Source organism: Convolutriloba macropyga, chromosome 3, assembly GCF_964194025.1.
Source record: "Convolutriloba macropyga chromosome 3, txConMacr16.3, whole genome shotgun sequence".
In the NCBI taxonomy this organism is placed as follows: Eukaryota; Metazoa; Xenacoelomorpha; order Acoela; family Convolutidae; genus Convolutriloba; species Convolutriloba macropyga.
Window position 1 is genome coordinate 52,264,614 of NC_134470.1, and position 21,361 is coordinate 52,285,974.

The following is a 21,361-nucleotide window of genomic DNA, read 5'->3' on the forward strand; positions in this document are numbered from 1 at the left end:
AACCATTCTTATAGGAACACATCTCTTTGCTTATTAATAGCATCAATTGAAATTGCATCAGCTGCGCTAAATTAAATTGTTTTAATTGAATTGAATTTTTAAAAAACTTGAGGAATTTAAGCGATGAAAACCAAAGGGTTTACTTTATTCTTTGAAAATAAGCGTCGCCAAAGTCAACAAAATGGACAGTTGCATATACTGCAACTCAAAAAGAGATAATACTTTTAATCATTTCCCTAATATGAGCTGCCTTTATTATATAGCATCTAAAAACAAAACAAAATAATGCTAGAAGACTCACAAGGTCGAAATATTAAAATTTTTTAATTTGTGTAATATTATTCATAGCTGTAGTTTTGAATTGCTTTTTTGGGAACTATGTAGCATGATAGATTCTTTTCTTTTCCTCAGAAGAGATTACCATTTAGGAGATAAAATTGTAATACAGCAAAAATGTTGGGAAATAATTGTTATGTTGCACTATCTGATTTGTTAACATTGAAAGTTGTACCATGGACAAGGTGAAATACTACAGTAAGTCAATATTTTGGAAAAGACATCGGCGGAATTGCTACTCCTTTTGTTTGAGATGCCGTTTTTCACAATCCAAAAGATTTACATTGCATTGAGGCGCAGTCTTCCTTTTTTAGAGCTATCCGGGCTTTGCGGCTTTTGAGATCAATGAGAGGTCAAATTGGAGTAAATATAAAGTTAGCGAAAAGCGAGTAGTTTAAGAGGCGTGATTTTTTATTTTTTATACTGCTTCTAAGGTGAAATGAGTGTTTGTAAAATCTTCGGCTTTTGAAAGAATTTTTGTTCACATGCGGCAATTTGACTTCATGTGGCTGTTTTTTTTTTTTTTTTGAATTCTGGACGCATGATTTTGGAAGGTTTGCATGTGTACTAATGACGCATAGTGCAGCTATTTAACATCAAAAGGCAAATAATTGTTGATTCAGAGATACAATTATTTCAATCCCTCAAAGGACAGCTAATTCGTTGTTCTTACTTGGGTGTTGTGATTTGACACTATTTGTTTTCATAAAGATATAAATTAATTTTGTGCACGAGTTTTGCATCTATTCACTTGGTTGTTCATTTTTTTTTGCGGTCTTATCACTGTGTCTTTAATGATAATTCATGTGGCTTTCTAAAGAGTCATAAACACACTTTTGTTCCGCTAGTGATTGTTCTTTTTGTTGTATTTTATTGTTCACATCGTTGACAGATCCTCCCTTTAGCTTCTTTTTAAGGAAAAAGTGAATTCAATGTTTTTGGTTTTGGCTAAAGGTCTTTTGAACTTTGGATTCATTTGTTTTCAATGGATTTTTGATTTTCTTAACCTTGTCACTCAATCTGATTAATGACAGTTCCAAAAGGCTTCTTTGTAAACATAATTGACCTTTTTCAAATGGTTTTAGCTATTGTTTGAAATTTGACTTTTTTCGAAATTTTAGTTTCTCTGTATTTGATGCTTTTTTGTGTTGTCGCCTTAGAAACAGAACTCGTCGGCATTGCAATGAGGCAGAGTTTAGTCTTTTTTATGGTTTCAGTTTTTCGGAAATGTTTTTTTTAACTAAAACAGAGTTTTTTTAACATTTTGGAATTTTGAGTATTGAGTTAATATTCTTGGCTTCATATAATGGCAAATTTACTGCCTATTTCTGCTTTTGTGGAACTGTTATCTGCGTTCTAACATTGAATTATTTGAAGTATAAAAAGTTTTAAGTAGATTACTGACTCTCTGAATTGTGATTTGTCAATATTTGTTTCTTTTCCCTGTCTCAGCAGTTTCGCGTTGATAACAGATCCAAATGATTGTCAAAAGAGATCCAACGGAACATATTTAATTGTTCGGTTTATATTTAACTGAAATTTGATTAAATATCATTGAAATAATCAAGTATAATATTCAGATAATAGCTGATAATTTTAATGGCTGAAATACTTTGTTGTCGTAAATTGCATTTTTTAGTATTTGTGCATCTGTAGTCCGTTTCATGGCTAAGTCCAACCTAAAACATGTCCTATTGTTCTCTCAGGGACTTATTAAAATTATCAAGATTTTCCTAGTTGAAAGCTAATGTTTCTTATGACTTTTACTAGGTGCTTTTAAACTTAGATATTGAGTTTTTGCCGTTATTAATGTTTTTTGTTTTTGCTTATTTTGTTGTTTATTTTTTTCTCGCAGTCTTATTAATCGCAGATCTTGTAAGTGCTCTAAAGCGCCATAGGATTATGCAATTCATTTAGTAGTTTGGGTCTGTAACAACTTTTTAACTCAAACATCTATGTTTGAACATCTCTTCATTTGGTTGACAGTTAGGTTAAAAATGTAGATGAGCTCGGGTTGGAACATTATGTGCCAACGCGCATTAACGAGCCTCCTTGTTTAACTATTGAATCTGATTTAATTTGATGCAAATGGTTATCCGCGTTTTCATGAAATCAATTCCATAATGTTATAAAGTTAACGGGAATGACGTATGTGTGTGTATAGGCTACCTACAAATGAACTCCCGCCCATCGTTTGATCAACTCTTCCGACTTAATTGGGTTTTTTTTCCATAAATCATGGTTTTCGCGCATCATGTTTAATTCTCTTCAAATTGTTGTTACGTACCTGCAAATTTCGTTTAATAGCATATATATTTACGTCATTTATGGCACACCGATGATTAGGTAGTATAATAATTTTGAAATCTTATCGAATTAAGGGTATGGATAGCCATTTCTTTTTTTAACAGGCTAAAGTGGGGTATTGTTTTGAGGTTGGTTATGAGCAGTAACCACCAGCCGGTTGTGAGCGGAGTGAGACCTAACTTTGGACCCTACGAGACCTCGATTGACATCCGAGGCAGCAACCTTGGATTCTCTCGCGATGACGTGAAGAGTGTGCGAATATGTGGGGTGGAGTGCATCGCCCAAGTAAGTTTTTTGGCATCGGTTCTGCTGTTTGAGCAAAATTTATACTCTCTCGGTTGGCGTGGTTTTGACAGCTGTTTTCGATATACGATTTTTTCTTGGCTTTTTTGTGTTCCAGAAAAGGTTGAAAAAGTTTACTTTTACCATCTTTAGAATCAAAATTAAACAAAGTAGAGCAGTGATACAATGTCTTTCCAACAACTGAAAAGATCAATTCAATTGTGACGTTAATTCTGAATTGAGACGCTAATTTTGTGTTTTGTTTGACATTAAAATGGTCAGACTCTGCTTTTCCTTCAATATCGAACCCGTAAATTATGCCCGAGGGAGCATCTAAATCCGAATCAGTTCTCAGTGGGCACTTACGCACGTCGAATTTGAGTGTTTTTGTAGGCCAAGTGGATCAGCCAGTCGCACATCAAGTGTGTGAATTTGGTTGTAACTGCAGAAGAGGTCACTGGAGAGATAATTGTCACTACCCAGTCAGGAGGAGAGGGCACTTCAGATGTAAGTATCCTGTCACACCTCACCTCTCGCCGGCACGCTCGAAGAGATATAGAATTTCTGAATGCAGTAGCTCAAAAATTGGCGTTCTATGATATTGGTCTGGTTTTTAGCTTGCAATTTTCCTTGAAAAATTGTTTAACATATTATGGTGTTTGAAAATGAGCTTCGTTTTTAGAACACAGAAATTTGCCGTGAATTTATGGTGAATTATTAAATGCGAAAAAAAAATGTTTAACCAAGTAGTGTCGATGAAACATTTTAGGGTCCCAAATTCACTGCTCACCCTCCGAAAGATGGAAGTGGACTTCAATCCAAATACTGGGAGGGAGACGACAAATTTGTCATCAGGTATTTTTTTAACAGCTTGGAAAATTTGAGCCTTGATGACGTGGATTTGGTATCACTTCACTGCCTGATAATTTTTTAATCACACCAGTTCTACAATATGGGATTTTTATATGGTATAGCAGTAGTATATAATACCTACGTAAAGAAAGGGGGGGTTATCATTCGACTCTTAACCATAGGATAATAGGTAGTGGCGGTTAAGTGGGAATAGGCTAGGCGGGAAAAATCTTTCCGCCTGCTGTTTATTTCCCTTTCCTGCTGAATCTTTCCATTTCGACTCTTTTATTTCCCCTCCCTTCCTTATTCTGCCGCCCTTGTTTACCTTTAACTTTGCTTTCTGTCTCGCCGCTTGCTTTTGATTTCAAAACACTCAAACGAATTAAATTAAAACCAAATTTCACACTGCATGCAAAATCAATACTGGTTCAGTTTTGCGTGTCTCTCTCTGGGCAATTAAATTTAATTATGCAGTCTAATATCACCTTGCAGTTTTACACACAGGGCCCTCTGACTCGCTTTCACTTGCTCCTTCTGCCTCAAAATTAATGAACGGATTATCGGGCGTAGAGTTTTCTTCGAAACGCATCGAAATCAACGATATCGCTACTTTCAATATCGGATTCATTTATATTCTGAGCGGCGACAAAACCGGGGTCTGGTGGTTGCCATGTGTTGGAGCTTTGGGTGGTGGTGGTATCTGGAGAGGAGTGTGGTACAACAAAACTGTTATCCCACTCTGGGCTCGAGCTCAAAAGTAAGTCGCTAAAATCGTCATAATCCCATTCTACATCGTCGTTATTCCAATCACTTTCATCGATAGCATAATCGCCAATTTCATAATGGCCAAACGGGAGGGTTTTTATGCCATCGGGTAGTATATAGCGCTGGTTGTCAAAAGCTGACAGACAAATTTTGTTTGTAGTAACTGTCTGCAGCTTGTGGTGGTCGGACACAATCCTGGTGTTCTCTGAGCGCAGGTGGTTTCCAGTGCTGAGAGTGTTTAAGAAGTCGACGTGGCGAAGATGTTGTGCGGCCCTCGTAACCCCTTTTGCTGAAAGTTTTCGACAACCTAAAAGAAAGAAATGAGAAATATTAGGTGCTATTATGATTACTAACACCCTATGTAAATATAAAACGATTTAACGCCTTCCAGATGCCTATTAACCCAATACGAATTTTTATACAACTAACAATTTTGTTTTATGGGAGAATAAACTTACTTTTTGACAGGATGGAGTACAGCTTCGGCTTCAAACAGATAAAGTCAGTAATATAGTCGCCGGCGAATTCGTCCTTGTATTTGAGGACGACTCTTTTGTTAGTGGTATCGTAAAGAAAGTCATTGGGTGGGTAATTTGAGAAATCAAAATGACTTAATACTGACTGAGGCTTCTGCGATAACTCTGTATAAAAATCGTCACTTTTTATCGCATAAAGGAGACTATCTGTATCGCTGTAAAGCAGGCGACAGTTAAAGTTGGGGCACATGACATTGTAATGGAATGAGTACATGTGGAATTTTGCAAGATCTAAGATAGTCGCTCCCACAATAGTGGGAGTGTTCCAATAAATGGACTTCGGTCGTGTGGTCAAGGCTGCTAAGTTCTCCCCAAATATCATAAAGCGATCAAACTCAAATCTGGATATTAACTTTAGCGCATGCTCTGCATCTCGAGCAATTGTTATTTTATTTCTGCGTCTTTTGGATTCTTAGTTTTTACCATAAACTGCATTATTCATCAGTTTATAAAAGTTCTCTTCAAACTTGTTTCAAACCTGACGCAACTTGCCGCTCTTCACTATTTAGTGTAATGTATGGCGATAGCCAGTTTTCTTGTCGAAATTGAAGCACTCTGTGAACCTTTCTGATTACCAAGCCGAGTTGGACAAAGAGTTTCAGCAGTTTGTAGTGGACCACGTATCTCTCTTTATCAAAGAACGTTTGCAGTAGTTTCTTTACTTTGGAAGATGGGAGATTGTACTGTTCTTTCAATTCGATCTGGTAATCGCTCAACCACTCGTCTTCAACCACGTCTTTTGTGGGCGCCAACGGAAAATCACGGTGCTCATCATGAAGACTCGGCCGGTAAGAGAGATCGACCTCTACAAAGTATCCAATGCTAGCGTCATCGGCGGTGTCCAAAATCTCTTGAATTTGAATCTCTGTGTTGAACGTAAAGTCGGCGAGCGGTAGTTTATCTAATTGCATTACGCCGCCATAAAGGTTATTAGCGTCGACACAGAAACCAAAACAGGATTCCTCCGTGCTGTCGTGGTTGGGAATATAGGAGTTATTTGCAGTGAAGCGCCGACTTTCAAAGACAGATGTGACTCCACCGCGAATTGCGGGTTCAATCATGTCCAAGTGTTCACGCTCAGTCAGTAACTCGACATTGACTTTGCAAATTCTAAGTGATGCTTCCTTAGCCATATTGGGTAGGGTGAAGAAGTGGATACAGTCCAGTTTATACGTATCGAAACTCAACTGTCGATGGAATTCGCGAACACATGCGAGTAGTGCACAGTCGAGCTTCAAGTATGAGTCATGATAATCCTGCAGTGTTCCACATTCCAGAATTTCCCACATCCTGCGTGCATGTTGTAAATTAGTCTCCGTTACCTTCACTGCCCCTCCGTCCAGAGTGTTACCCCTTGTTGCTCAGTGGTGGGAGGCTGGTGTCACTGAACTTGGACCGACCAGTCACATAAGAGTAAGGGTAGTAGCCTTTCTGTTTAAGTAGTTGAAGGCTAGCATCAGATAATTTAGAAAACATTGCCCTCATTATTTCGAAGCGGTCATCGGGTAAAATTTCAACAAGTTTCTCTAAAGAACTGTTCATCATCTTGAAGGAGTCTATGAATCGAAGATATTCGTAAACTTTCACTGTTTTTCCCTTTTCCGTTACGAAAGTGTCAATAAGCACACCAAATGTCATTGATATGTATTTTTCGGCGGTGGTTGGTATGACGCTGATGGTTGTGGTTGGCTCGCAGTTGTTCAGTGCCAAGCAAATGTGAAGTAAGTCATAATTTTGAATATTTTGACCCACAACAGGGGTGAAATTGATATTTCGTCTCAAACGATTGCATTTCTCATGTGCCCATCCCAAGAATTTACCACTGTAGTGGCAATGGTCCAGGTCAATTGTGTTCTCTGGATCTTCCGTTTCTGAAAACGATTTTTCACAAATCCAACAGTGCGTAGCGTTAGATTTTCCCAAGTTTCGTCTATCGCCTTTGAAGAAAGGGTGCTTCCTTTTCTGCTGATAAATATCTCTGGCTAGTTTGTGAAGCATTTTGACAAAATTTGTGATGCAAGCAGGAGAACTGTCTACATGATGAAAGATTGGCTTTGATGAGTGGTGATCTATCACTGTTAGCGCATAGCCACACGGTTCATGTATCCCCTTGACCTGTGTAAAGTCTTTATCACTTGGTCCCTTGCAAGTAGACACGGGTCGTAAGAAAGACTCGAAGTCAAAATAGATAACAAGAGGGACAAACCACGTAGCAGCCAAGTTCGTGAACTTGTATGAGTTGTTCTCACTTGAAGGCATATGAATGACAGCAGGTGCATTTTTGCAACAGTTACTGAGATGTAGGTTGTAACTTTCAAGTCCTTCTCGACAAATCCAAAAGCAGTTTCGACAAATGTTGTAAGAGAATCTATAATCAAGTTCTCGCACGTAGCAAACAACCTTCACAAGGTTTGTAATGAGGACGTAGTGATGACGGTCACAGTCGTACAGCAAAAGTAGATCCACTACAAAATCTGAACTATACGACGAAATTTTCAGAGGGAAAAACTGGCCGTTATCGTATCCAAACACATTTACCTGAACGTTGTTAAGTGCTTCAAATTGAGGAATGTCTGCAAAGCCCATGGGCGTAGTAAAATCGCCCAGAGGTTGATGAAGTCCTGGTTGATTGTATGTAGTTGGTGAATTTTTGTCGGTTTGATAGTTTCGATCACTTCTATCTAGATTTTTTTGATGATACATGTGATAAGCCGCAACAAAGCAATACTTGAAGCAATCTCGATCTTCGTGGTTCCTAACGTTGAGCAATCCTCTACAGTTGGCAATTTTTAATGGCAACGCGATGTATGATGAACCATGAATTGGTCTGAAACGTTCGAATTTGACGTCAACTTTGAGAACTTTCTCGAGTGTCCAGCCACTTCCCAATGAGTTGAATGTTGCCAATACACTCATCATCTTCTCCACCATTTGCCAATACTCTTCATTCGACAGTCCGTTTGCGTAGACAGGAGTCATCAGAGAGTTTGCTTATATTTCAATACGATCATCTTCTGGTATATCTGGCTCATCATACAGAACTTTGATAAGCCGCAATTTTGCACATAGTTGAACTTTTTGAGGACCCTGGGTCAACTGCTCACTTATTAGAGTGTCTATTTTGAGTTTTTGTATCCGCATGAAGTTTTCGAGATCATTGGATTCTTCGGTCTCTGTTGACTCGAACGATCTCAGCTCTTCATTGAATGCACTTTCCAATGGAGTGTCTCGAGGCTGAAATTGTTCACCTAGGACGGGTAAGTGATGAACGGAAGTCATATGCTGTACGTAAAGATGGCGATCGTTGAATCCGAGTAGGCAGCTTTGACATTAATTGGTGAATCGTTGGTGTGCAGTTTTCATGTGGTCTTCGAGCAAAGAAATCTTCCGACAAGTAAACTCACATAATGAGCATTGGTATACGGGTAAACCAATCTCATCAGGATGGAATTTATGCTCATGTCTGGAGCGATTTCCTTTTGTACTCAGAATAGAATCACAATAACGACACTGGAAACCCATTTTTGAATTGTCTAACTTTAGTAAGAAAGAATTGTTAAACTCGAGTACGAACAGTAGAAACGAATGAACAAGAAATGGCTTCTCGGGTTTACAGTATTAGAGACTACAGTACTGCATAGGCGCCAAATTCGAAGTTTTGAAATGCTGTTTTCTGATTGGTCGGTTTTGGCGCATACCTTTATTTCGAAATTTTGTTACTTTTGTTACTTTTGTTAATTTTGTTACTTCAACTCTCCATTGCAATCGTATGCCAAAATATACTACCACAAGGAACCCTACCGAGTATTGCTGATCATCGTTTGTGTCAAAAAACTTTTTTTAAGAACCTGGAAAAACATGCTAATTTTCAAAATTGTAATAAAATGCGCTATTTTATGCATTTTCAATTACGGATGTTTAGAGTTGTCCTACGTTCTTAAGTGTGATGAGCAAAAATGCTCCCCGTGCCGAAAAACATAGAACCCATAAAAAATTGCTCAAAAATAAACAGAAAATATGTTTTTCTGTCAATCAAGTCATTAATTAACAATTACATGACAATTACATGACATAAACATGTGTCTTTTTTCTGAGGCCTTTTTTGATGACAGCTGTTATGAGATAAATTTACACTGAGTGCCCAATAAGTCCAAAAATGTAAAGAAACCCGATCTAACATCTTTCCTTAGGGTACTTCATATGCTAATTAATGCCAGATGTTAATGTGACATTAATTGCCAGATGTCTCGAAAATCGGTGAAGGAGCCGTTTTTTGATGATGATGCTTATGAGCAATAATGTCGGGCATCAAGCAGTGAGTACAAAACCGTTGCAAAAATTTGAATTTTTTTCAGTAATTAGTAATTAGGTTAACCCTTAATTAGTCGCTAATTAGGGGCTAATTATCTCCATAACGGATGAGTAAAATTTGACGAGTGTGATGAGATGTTTTGTACTTTAGAGTATGCTGAGTCTTACTGAACAATCAGTTTCATCCCAAGTATTTTTTGGAACCTTCTTTTTTGGGGTCAAAGGTCAGAGGTCATGTGTTAAAAAAAATTTTTTTTGAGTTTTTTTTTCGTTTTTTTTTTTACCTTAACATGCTCTTTTTTTTCAATTGATCCCCATGTAACAAATGAGAGTTGATTCTAGTGTAAGCTGAAGAGGATATCTACTGAATTAAGTTTCAAAATTTGACGTTTGAAATGCATTTTTTCGAAAAATTTTCTTTGATTATTTTTTTATTTTTTGAACATTTCTTCGGCTTATGAATTGAATTTGGAATTCAATCCATGCTACAGCTGTGGCATGGAGTTAGCATGTCATTAGCGTCAATACCGCATACTCTCACATATGGCTATGTCTCTAAACTTTATGTTTAATATATATAATAATAACAAAATTTTTGCAGATTGGGAAAAGTATTTCTGGATATAATATTGAAAAATCTCACCACGTCATAGTAGTTGTAATAATTGAGTGTTTGTTAGGAAACAAATGTTTACGTTATAATGAAAATCTTTTCTGAACATGTTCGAACTTGATCAGTAGCAAAGTTTTAATTTCTTTGACTCTGCAGATTTAAAGCTATAAAACAGATTTAAAAAGTTAAATTCAGCTTTTAAAAAGTTGAAATCACACATTCTTGAAACAAAATCAAGTTAGCATCTCACTATATAAAAGAGTTTTGTGGTGATCCATTAAGTTTAATTTTCAAGTTAATCAAATAAGTCCCTTAAAGTATTCTCAGGTAGCCGTTTCTTTGGTGCATTGCAAATCTTTGGCGTGTCTGTGACACCGAAAACACGTGCTGGTTCTGGTGTTTGAAATTGTGTAGCTGACAGTAACGTTGTATCAAACTGGTTGTCATTGAACAGAGCCGTAGAACTGTTCTTGTGAATTCCCGCAAATATGGATGGACTAGATGTCGGTGTCAAACTGGGACTCGGATCAACTGCTGGTGTTACTGGCAAGCTGGCTGGATCCAATTGCGATTGATTTTCTGGGGAGCAAGGTGATGACTTTATGCCCCACATGTCAGCTAAGTTTTCGCAAGCCTGATAAGCCCCTAGCTGGTTTTCAAACAGAGGCACACAGTCGCAATCGTAACGAAACAAAATTCGTTTAACGTCATCAGGTAATGACTCCATGCCAAGATGTTGTAATGTTGGCAAAATTTTTGGAGGTAAATGTCCCCCTGATGTAATAAGACTGCAATCTGCTGGTTCTGTCTTCTCTGGTAAAGAAGCAATTGCGTTAATGAAAAGCTTAGGTATCAAACAGTGCTGGTAAGTTTGCCAAACATTGCCTTGTCTCTTCTGTTGAATAAGCACAACAAAGTTTTCGAACACTGTCTGATAAACCAATGTTCGCTCCAGGGAAATTACAGATTCAGCAAGTATTTGAACGGACATAATTTTTGTACAAATTTTGAGAAAGAAATTAAAACCAATTTGATAGAAGACTGTTGGTAGGCGTTTGTCTGGTAACGAACTGTTGAAATAAAGCAAAGTGCACTGAACGCAAGGTTTAAAGAAAATAATAACTATTTTTAAAGTTATATTGCACAACGTGTAATTCAACAAATTATATCTGGGGTCAAATATGGTTTGAATTTTGGTAGTGTATGTGCTCTGATATATACTCTAAATTTTGTTATTATACATGGATCGATACACTTTATAGTGTGTACTAACTCAGTTCTTATCTAGAGCGTATTTTATTATTAGCATTTCATTGTACGCTGGTGCATGTTTATTCTTATCAGAATTTCCTTACTGCTGTAGGTTCACTTGTGCTTCTAATTATATCACACACCCAGGGTCACATCTGTTCCAAGTTATAAACATATGGTCCGCATATAATTCCAATAAACAGTACACTGCACTGCTGCTCCAAATACACACCTAGGGTCACATCTGTTTTCTCTATAGAACCAAAACATGTGGTCCGCATATAATTCCAATAAACAGTGTACACTGCACTGCTGGTCCAAATACACACCTAGGGTCACATCTGTTTTCTCTATAGAACCAAAACATGTGGTCCGCATATAATTCCAATAAACAGTGTACACTGCACTGCTGGTCCAAATACCCACCCAGGGTGGGTCACATTTGTGTTCTCAAAACATATGGTACGCATATAATTCCAATAAAAGGTGTACAGTGCACTGCTGGATCCAAGTACACACCTAGGTTCACATGTGTTTTTTGTCTTATCTAAGGTCAGAGCTGAAATTAATTATGCAATATGTGAACAACAGACAGACTCAAGTACGCCATAGGCGTACTTGAGCCTGTAGTCACAAATCATTTGGATTTAATTAGGCAGTTTGACGACACTTGTTTATACCCAACTTGCCGCCCATTGAGTTGGAGTTTTACACATTATAACACTTGAAAGTAATAAAACAAGTTGCACACTATGCCTTTCACGTCCACTAAAGACACAGAGTTTGGAGATTGTTATTTCGATATTTCCAAAACTGATAAGCGCTTAATCAGAGCAACGCTGAAAACCTATGAAAGGACAGGGACATATGTATTTCTGAAATTGTTCAAAAAAGCAACAGACGATTACGAGTTTGAACAGAGAATTTCTCTAACTCTTGGAGAGTTTGAAAATTTGGTCAGCTCAGCTAGCAAAGTACAGAACTCAGTGACTGATCAGCTGTCAACAACAAAACCACCACTAGCGAAGAAACCAAAAATTCAAAAAGAAGTTGTCAACAACGATGGTTGAGGCGATGTTTGAGAGTTCTGCAAATTACTTTAAACAATTTCAGAAACAGTTCAAATTTCTCATTCTTGAAGAAAAACCTAGCTTTTCTATTGGAAATTTTTATGCAGTGTGTGCACATTTTGATTCCGAATTTTGCAATTTAGTAAACAGCCATTATCACGTTCTGATTGATACAACTACTTTTGAAAACGAAACAGTGAAACGATATCAGAGCTTTCCTGTGCCTTGTGTTTATACAGCTTTCAAATTCTTGTTTTGGACTGCACCAAACTTGGGAGACTCATGGAGACTTTTTTACAAAGCTCAAATTGGCAATCGAATGCAACAGTTCGGGAGAAAAAACCGATTCACAGTCAGTGCGCAAACGACTGCCAGCTTTTGCTAACCACAACAATTTATCGAAAAGCAGCTCTGCAATACAAACAAATGTCAATCTCAAACCGAGTGCCAAGATGCCAGTAGTTGCTCAAAAAACTATCTACAATGCCCGGCCTCCATCGAAACAAGTTCAAACTGATTTTGTTAATAGTGAAACTCTACGAAGAGTTGAAACAATTTTGTATGGTCCTCATTCTGGCGCTTTTTGTAAAATTATAGATATTTTTATGAGTGGATATGGAAAATTGAATAATGATTCTGATTTATTGAGTGTTCGCTTTGTGTTTGAAGAAAAAGTAAAGTTTTGAAATAAAAAATAAATTTCTCAAGTTAGTAAGGTTAGAACATGAAATCAATTCATTATCGCTAATATTTACAAGTTTTTGTGTATTGAAAACAAAATGAGCAATATAAATACAAAAAAGTCCACAAAGTTTAGAGTTTGCTCTTTGAATTGGTTGATTCTCCAAGAGTTGATAGATGTTGTGATTGCTGCCAACGGAAACGATTCTTCGATATAGGTGTTTGTACGATGAAATGGGCTGACCAAGGGGATCGGCAAACAAAAGTTGATTGTTTTTTCTGCATAATAGTAACCAGTGGGTGCCAATATTTTCAGCAGTTGCTGCATTAACAATAAGGAAGCTGTTTCTGTTCATTTTTTCCGGAAAGTTGTTGGCCGCAAACACACCATGGAATTTAAATTTAAGAGTTTTGCAACCTTGGATTAAACCATTGATATCATCTTCATCCATCATTAATTTGTCAGAATGTGATTCTTTGATACTCTTCTTGCACTATCAACAATTATTGTGCTAGCTTTTTCGCCAATAATGAATACTTCTATATTGTTCGGTAAGGCCGCAGAAAATTTCAACTCAATAGAAATTGACGAATTTGTAAGCTTAGGATGAATAAAATCGTGGGATGCTTGTTGGGTGCTGGTCAAATCAAAAACCATTATGAAATGGTTTGGGTAATCTGTCAAACTTATTCCATGACCATTGTCGATGTAAGCTAAATCCGATATTGTGTTAAAGTAAAGACGTTTGTCATCACTTGTTGATATCGGACTGTCTGCCACAGGTAAACCGTTTCGATAAATATAAATCTGCTCAAGGTCGAATTTGCGGAAATTAAATGGATTTTGTCTGTTGTTACCAAGAAACGCTTCGTTAGTGTTCAGACAAATTGCTAGTCTACGAATCGGTTCTCTGGCAAAAATATCTTCTTGTTTCCAACTGTGGAGACCCGTTGACGCCAGAAACGTTTTTGTTAGAGTCTCCTGGTAGGGATACGAAGCTGGACTTATTAATAAAGTTTTTTCAGTAGCCGATACAACATCATCGTTCAATGTCATCTTGCGCACATACAAATTAGCTTCGACAATATTTACTTTGTAGTGCTTGGCAGCATCGTCAGACATTATAACAAAATCATCTATTGACCGTCTAAATTCAATGCGAAGTGTCACACCACTTAGCAAATGTCTGTCACAGGTGAAAAAGTCGACTGCAACTTTACCGTAGAATGTGCACTCAGCTGATTGCCTTACTAAGGCTTTCCTTCTGTTCACTTCTGCAGTTGACAGCGCTCCTGGATTTTCTTTGTAGGAGTAACCCTGACATGCCAGCCAGGTGTTTTTTGCATCTTTGTTGTGTGAAAATTCTGTTTCAATAAAACTTTAATGAGCATAGTTTCCGTTAGCGTTTGAAAGTTTTAGTCCATTAGCAGACACTGTACAGTCAGAGAAGAGTGAATGTAACACATTATTGCAAAAATAGGGAGCATCTGTCTTCGTAACATCTGTTGCTGCTCCTGCGTCATATTTCAAATCAGCTTCTGCTGACTGGACAATTTTACATTTTACTTCCAAGAAATTTTTCTGTAAGTCAATAAAATTGTTTCGGTCACCGGCGACTTCAAATTCTAACATGGGTCCATTTGGGCTGTAGACTGGGCCCAACTTTTGTCAAAAACTACCATCGAAAGTTACTAAAAGAGAAGGTTTTTCGAATAAATCCAAAGAACTGTGAGTTGCTTCTGATGGTAACAAATTAGCGATCATCGTTCACTCTGGCAAATCTGACCGACTTCTTTTTGGAGCTCTGTGCGTTGAAATGGTTTTTTTGCGTTTGTTAATCGCTTTCTGTGGCTTGACTCGACTTGACTTCCTCCGACGTGAAGTATTTCTTCGAGATCCCCCTGTCTGTTTTTTAACAGTTTTTGCGATTGTATTTTTAAACGCCTGTTTAGGAGATTTTTTGCTTCCGACTACATCCAAAATCTATGGAACACTTTGTTTCAAAAGCTCTTTCCCGATACGCTTCGCTGTAGGCAAAATGAAACGACGTGCTAAAGGCAGCGCAACACGTCCAATGCCTGCAGCTAGGGCTCCAAAACCACTTTCTCTTTGACGATAATGTCCAGAGAAGTGAGGCAAAGACGTTGCTTGATTCGCATAATAAGAATCCATTTTAGGAGGAAAATTTTTTGAATTGTAGTGTTAGAATAACTTTTCCAGTTCCCGAAAAGGGAACTAATTGTCCTGTTTTCGTTCTCAGTTCAATTGAAACCGATTGAATTGTGTTGGTTAGGAGCTTCTTATAGTCTAAGTTTGTAAAAACTATCCGATGAGTTGGTTCAAGCTCACAAACACTACCGTTTTTCAGACGTTGTTTTGAATCAATGACTCGCAAAAGAGGAGCCTTAGTGTCACCAACGTATTGATGCTCAATTATGTTAGTGTAGATGAAAATTAGATGCTTTCCAGCACAAAGATCAGCTGGGAACTCCCCATAATAAGCTTTCGTATCATCACATTTCATAAACCTGTTCGCATTGGGAATCATTTTGTACCCAATATGTATTCCATTACCGTCAGGAATACCCTTAAATCCAATAATGCTCGGAATTTCCTCGCTGGGAAATGTAATTCCCTCATACTTGCCAAATAAAATTTCATATTTTCCAGAGCTCTTCAACTCTCTGAAAGAAAAATTGGGCAGTCCAATTGTTAGCTTAATTGTAGCAAGAAGTTGTGCCACTGTATCAAAGGTTCCTGGCATAAAACTAAATTGTTGTCCACTATAAGGTCTAGAATTAACATTAGCTCCCGAAGACATCTTTTGGGAATCTTCAGTCTTTTAAGTTGTACACAATTAGATTTCCGTTTACTATGTTTTCTATTTTTGTTGGGAATATGATTTCACTTAACGCCACTCTCCAATCACCTGCAAGTTGAATTTCGTCATTAAAAAAATTTCGAAATGATGCAAGTGTGTTTGAATCAAATATTTCCATTGAAGCGGATGAAACAACGTGAACTGTAAACTCATCTTCAAACCGGTTGTTGGACATTTTCAACGAGAGCGAGCCTGACAAGTTGTAATTCTGGTTGATAAAATTTTCCTTGAATTGGTTCTTTGTCTGTGTCGACTAAGGAGTATGTTGGTGGGCTTAATGTCGGTATTCCCGTTATTTCAAAGACTTCGTCTGTGAACGATTGCTTGTAACTTTTCCTGAATGCTTTATCTTTTTTAACTATTCTCACAAAGTCTCCAATGTAAAACTTGGGCTTCTGAATTGAGCTTGTTTGGGCTGTCAATGAAACTAGTCGTGGCACATCTTTTTTTGTAACTTTGTTGGGAGCAATTTTAGTTACTCGATTGACTCTTGAATTGATTGCTTTCACAAATTGGTCTAATTGGTCAATGTAGCTATAGGTCCACTTTTCTTCGAGATACCGATGAATTATCTTTTTGAGAGATCTAATGTTCCTCTCTGCAAAAGCTGACTTTTTTTCACTGAAAGTACTATATAACTGAATTCCGCGTTTGTTGCACAATTGTTTGAATTCTCCCAGAAATTCTGTGCCATCGTCAACCCATACTTTTTCGGGCTGTTTGTTTTTGATCATCTTTTTGAATGCTTCAGCTGCTTCTGTTGCGTACTTTGTTTTTAATGGTTCCACTCGTAAATATCTTGACAAACAATCAACCGCTACTAGGAGATACTTGATATTGCGGTTATACTTTGCTAATTTATCAACGTGTGCCAAATCTAGAGACCAAATTTCGTTAATGTCTTTGACAAAAACTTTAAGCCTAGGAAATTTTAATCGAATTGAACGGTACTTTGTGAAAGACGGCTTTGTCTCCAAATAGGACAGGACTTTGCCTATAGGGAGCTTGCTTTGAGTCTGTAGTCGTTTTATGCTTCCATACGAAGCTGGTCCTTAAAATACAACTGATCCAATTTTTTTACTTCAGGAAAAGAAAGACCACATCTTCTGACTGGTCTCTTCTTTGTCTGGCGTTTGGTCCGTTTCTTCTTTATATTTTTTTCGGGTTCGTTTTGAGCCACTGAGTCGTTCTCCAGTAGAGGAGAACTCTTGTTGACTGGGTTGTTCTCTACTTGGGAAAAATTCTTGTTCACTTTCAGACGAGGCTTCCAAGATTTGCTTGGCATGTGTATTTGCAACAAGATGAGGTGAGATATTAAGAGCAAAAAAAATTTTTGAGTATTTTCCAATGTCAATTTTTTTAGTTGGTTGCTGTAGATTGTACAGAAATGTTGATGCTTTGATGCCCAGTGTTTCTTTATTAACGTGAAGAACGTCGTTCGACTCTATGGTGACTGTTTCAAATTGGTTAATCCAGTCAAGTATGATTTTTGATCTTTTGATTTGGTTTTTATTCATAACTTCTAGCTCTATCATTATGGAGGTGAAATCGTCGCTTTTTCTTTGTTTTTTCACTACCGGTTCAATCTCGCTGTCTTCGCTCATGGGTTCTGTTTTCTCCTCTTCAATCATCAGTTTGTTTGCAGTCTCAACTGGTTCAAGTGCTTTCTCTGGTTTTTCCATTGAGTTGGACTGGTTTCTTTGCAAAAGAGACAGCTGTGCAGCTTTCTGTTTATAAAGGGGATTGTCCAAAACTTCTTTTTTTACCGGTTGATGTGACGCAAAAATTCGTTTTGGAATTAAAATGAATTCTTCGGTGCGCATTATGATTTTGTCAAATATCGATAACAAGCGAAACCAAAAATTTTGACCAAATCTGTTTCTCTAGCAAAAAGTTGCCTCTTTTCTTTCAAACTTGTTTGTCTAGACAATAGCTTTCTGAATGATTTTTCATAAACTTCTACAACACTTTTTCTTATTGGAACATTACCATTTACAATGTTGAGCAAACATTTGCAAAGGAATTTAATGAATTTATTTGGAGCTCTCTCGATCTTCTCTTTTAGTTTTGTATCCGATATGTCTAGCAGCCGCCCCGGCATACAAACTTCTTTCTCTCTCATCGCTCAAATTTGTGATAACGGCTTTAGCTGATGGCAGATAAAATATTGATGGTCCTGGAGGAACAATATTTGAACAGTAGCGCAAGACGTCTGATGTTTTTGGATCCAAATCAATTAATAAATGACCAAACGGTTCTTTGGTTGCGAGCTCATAGCCTTCTTTTAAGAATTGTGCATTATTCAACTGTCGACCAATAAAACTAATCTGTTGTGTGTCACGGGGTGATTTGAACAAAATGATATGCGTTGTGTTTAGATCACTTGTTCTGGACCATCTGCTTTGCTGGAACAAATTGTGTTTAACATTAATTACACTGATGTTTCTATGTCGCCCTGCGGTTGCTATTTTGGAAAATTCTTTGTCATTAAAAATTTCTTCACTTGAATCATCGAACACAAGAAGGCAGTTCTCTAACTCTGAAATGAGCTCAAAATTGGAGAATTTTTTAAAATGTATGTTCAGTTTCTTCTCTAACGATTGGAAATTCGGCTGATCATGCTGATAAAAATAATAAATTGTTTGAAACTCTGGGAAAAATGTGCCAACTAATAACATTTTGAAAATGAGCTCAGTTTTCCCGCAGCAAGACGGCCCGCAAACAGCCATGAACAACCGGTCAGTGGTACAAATAATTTTATTCATAACTTTGGATTTGGAAGAGCGTATCCAACTGTACAAGAGAGAAGTGAAAACAAAAATGTGGATTCTTCACAGTCAAGACTGAAAAAAACCAACTTGGTGAGAGATACAGTTATAAGAAAAATTATTATAATGATTTGTGTAAAGTATACAACCTCTGATCGAGGCAATCTCGAATTGCAAAACCTCCAAGATCGTCTTTCTTGGTGCTCGGCGTCAAAAACCAAGTCAGTTATGCCTCCACCCGAATCTAATTGATCTTCGGCTTGACTCATTGTGCAATAAAATTGTTCAAAAAAATGAAATGCTTTCCAAGAAATTTTACATAATTATTTAACTATAAAAAATTCATAAGAAACATATCCAGAGTCTCCGTCTCCTTGTTTGTAAGTGATTGTATAGTTTGCATTCATCGAATCTTGTTTATCTCTAAAAACAATTGACTCTACATTGTTCTCTTTAATCAGCTGCTTGATGTCATCGGGAAGAGTCTCATCGTCCAGAGACATCAGAACTGGTACTGCACGCTTGGGCGTAGGTAAAGGGGTTAGTTTCAACCTTTTCATTTTCTCTTGTAAAGACATGGTACAATTGAAAGTACTCCAGTAGAGAGAGATACTTTTTGAAAGCTTCTATTTCAGCACCAGCACACACAATCTGCTGTTTTCTCAAAACTGTTTGGCCTGTTGTGTCAATTTTTTCTTCCTTGATGAGAGTAACCGTTAACTGATTTTCAGTCGTTATGCAACTGTAAACTGTCAAATTTGGAGACAAATTCACTTGTAGTAGAGACGGAGCTGGTTTCTCTAACCGACGATTCATTCGTCAGCCACTGGTAAAAGAGTTTTGCCTTCTTATTGGCACAATGCTTGCTTCTCTGTCGTTTTGGGCAACTCAATGCATGTAATTTACAAACAGGTGTCTCCCGATATAACTTCAAGTGTTCAATTTTTGGGCAGAACAAAGTTTCCAAGTTGATAACGTTCCTCTGTAATAGCTGTCGTAAAGTTTCCGTTTTTTCTAATCCTTTTGCGTGAAAATCAGAAAAGGGAAATCGAAGAACTATACTTTGAAAAAACTGTTGCAAATAATGATAAGGGTACTCTCCTGTCTCCCACGAGAGACCATGTCTCCCACGAGAGACCATTAGATACCCACAGGAAAGATCTTTGCTCACTCGAACAAAGTATGTTAAATGATTTTGGAGGTAAAAACGAAATTATATCGTTGTAATTTTCGGTAGATACCGCAAGTTCCTTTATTATAAACCCAGATTTTTTACTTCGAAAGCCTTTAAAATCAAGAACAACCGCTCCGGATTTCAACATTCCAGCAAATTGAATAAACTATTTTGGAAAGATTTTACGTATAAACAAAAAGCAATTCGAGTCACATGACCAAGGTACTCATTTGTCACTGAACAAGGTAATACGTAAGAATAGCCTGGACCCTTTTCACTATATTCATAAAAAACCAGAAGCGTCGTGGTGTATGGCATGTAATCTCAAAATTTTTAAGTTTTTGAAATTTTTGTCTAGCGAAGAATTATCAATACCAATCAAACCTCCGTACGGCCGCAACTTCAACGCAATATCCAAATCAAGATCCGGATCCAAATGCAGACAAGTGGCTAAAAAGTATAAAAATCGTTTACCGTATTGTGAATATTCTTTTTCGATTTCCTTGTAAGTTTCGTGAATACTTTTCAAATCAAGCGTTGCTATAGTTGCCATTTGATCTATGCACACATTCTCCCAATAATTATCAATTTTTGCTAACAACTGACCAAAACCACTTAATCACACGTCTAAATATCACATAATAAGCCCCTCCCCTCTATTAGGGTAATGAGACTACTTTTTACATGTAGCGTTAAATTCAAACTACCAGAAAGAACTAGCAAGAACGGCGGAATAGAACAATCCAAACGGCAATAAACAGCAGGCGGAAAGATTTTATCCCGCCTAGCCTATTCCCACTTAACCGCCACTACCTATTATCCTATGGTTAAGAGTCGAATGATAACCCCCTTTTCTTTACGTAGGTATTATATACTACTTATAGCAAAAAAGAGTGATCTACAAAGAATGGGTATGAAACAAAATCACAAGGTTAATGTTAACCATTGAAAGGACTCGAAATAATCGAGACTTTCACACTAAACATTAACTATATTCTATATAAAGGTCTACATACGTACGAATTGTGTAGGCTAGTTGCAAAATTACTTCGTAAAGAATATTCTGGAAATATACCATTCCTTTACAAATTCTAGAAAGCACGAGAATTTGCAACCCAATTTGAGAACCAACTTGCTTCAAACCCAATTTACTCAAACTCAGCATAAAAACAAATCTCTTATCAACAGACTGAGAAGACTCGATAATGCTCTAATAAATTTCTATACAGAATTTGCGAGACAATTTAGATCATGTAACGATGACGTAATTTGAGGGAGACGACAAATTACGTCATCTCAGTCTTTGGTTGGCTTCTCAGTCTTTGGTTGGCTTAGTCCAACCAAAAACATGTCCTACTCTCTCAGGGACTTATTAGTAAAATAATCAAGAACTTCCTAGTTGAAAGCTAATGGTTCTTATGACTTTTGAAATTATTTTGTTGCTTGTAGTCTTCGTTACATGTAATTTTTGCTTGTAATAGTTGCTTATAATCGTTGCTTTTAATCGAAGGACGCGTAGTATCAATAGTTTTA

At 37.2% G+C, this 21,361-nt stretch overlaps 2 protein-coding genes across 2 annotated transcripts in view; one reads left to right on the top strand and one right to left on the bottom strand.

Moving 5' to 3' along the window:
- LOC142336269 (uncharacterized) overlaps positions 1 to 21,361 on the bottom strand; it is a 556,260-nt gene that overhangs the window by 305,465 nt on the left and 229,434 nt on the right. The gene's annotated exons all lie outside the window — the stretch shown is intronic.
- Positions 1 to 21,361, top strand: part of LOC142336270 (uncharacterized) — a 308,561-nt gene that overhangs the window by 267,670 nt on the left and 19,530 nt on the right. Inside the window, exons 2-4 of the mRNA XM_075384966.1 lie at positions 2,770 to 2,928; positions 3,319 to 3,432; positions 3,695 to 3,780. Coding sequence (XP_075241081.1) covers positions 2,779 to 2,928; positions 3,319 to 3,432; positions 3,695 to 3,780 — 350 coding nt within the window. The 5' untranslated portion in view covers positions 2,770 to 2,778. The remainder of the gene's footprint in view (positions 1 to 2,769; positions 2,929 to 3,318; positions 3,433 to 3,694; positions 3,781 to 21,361) is intronic.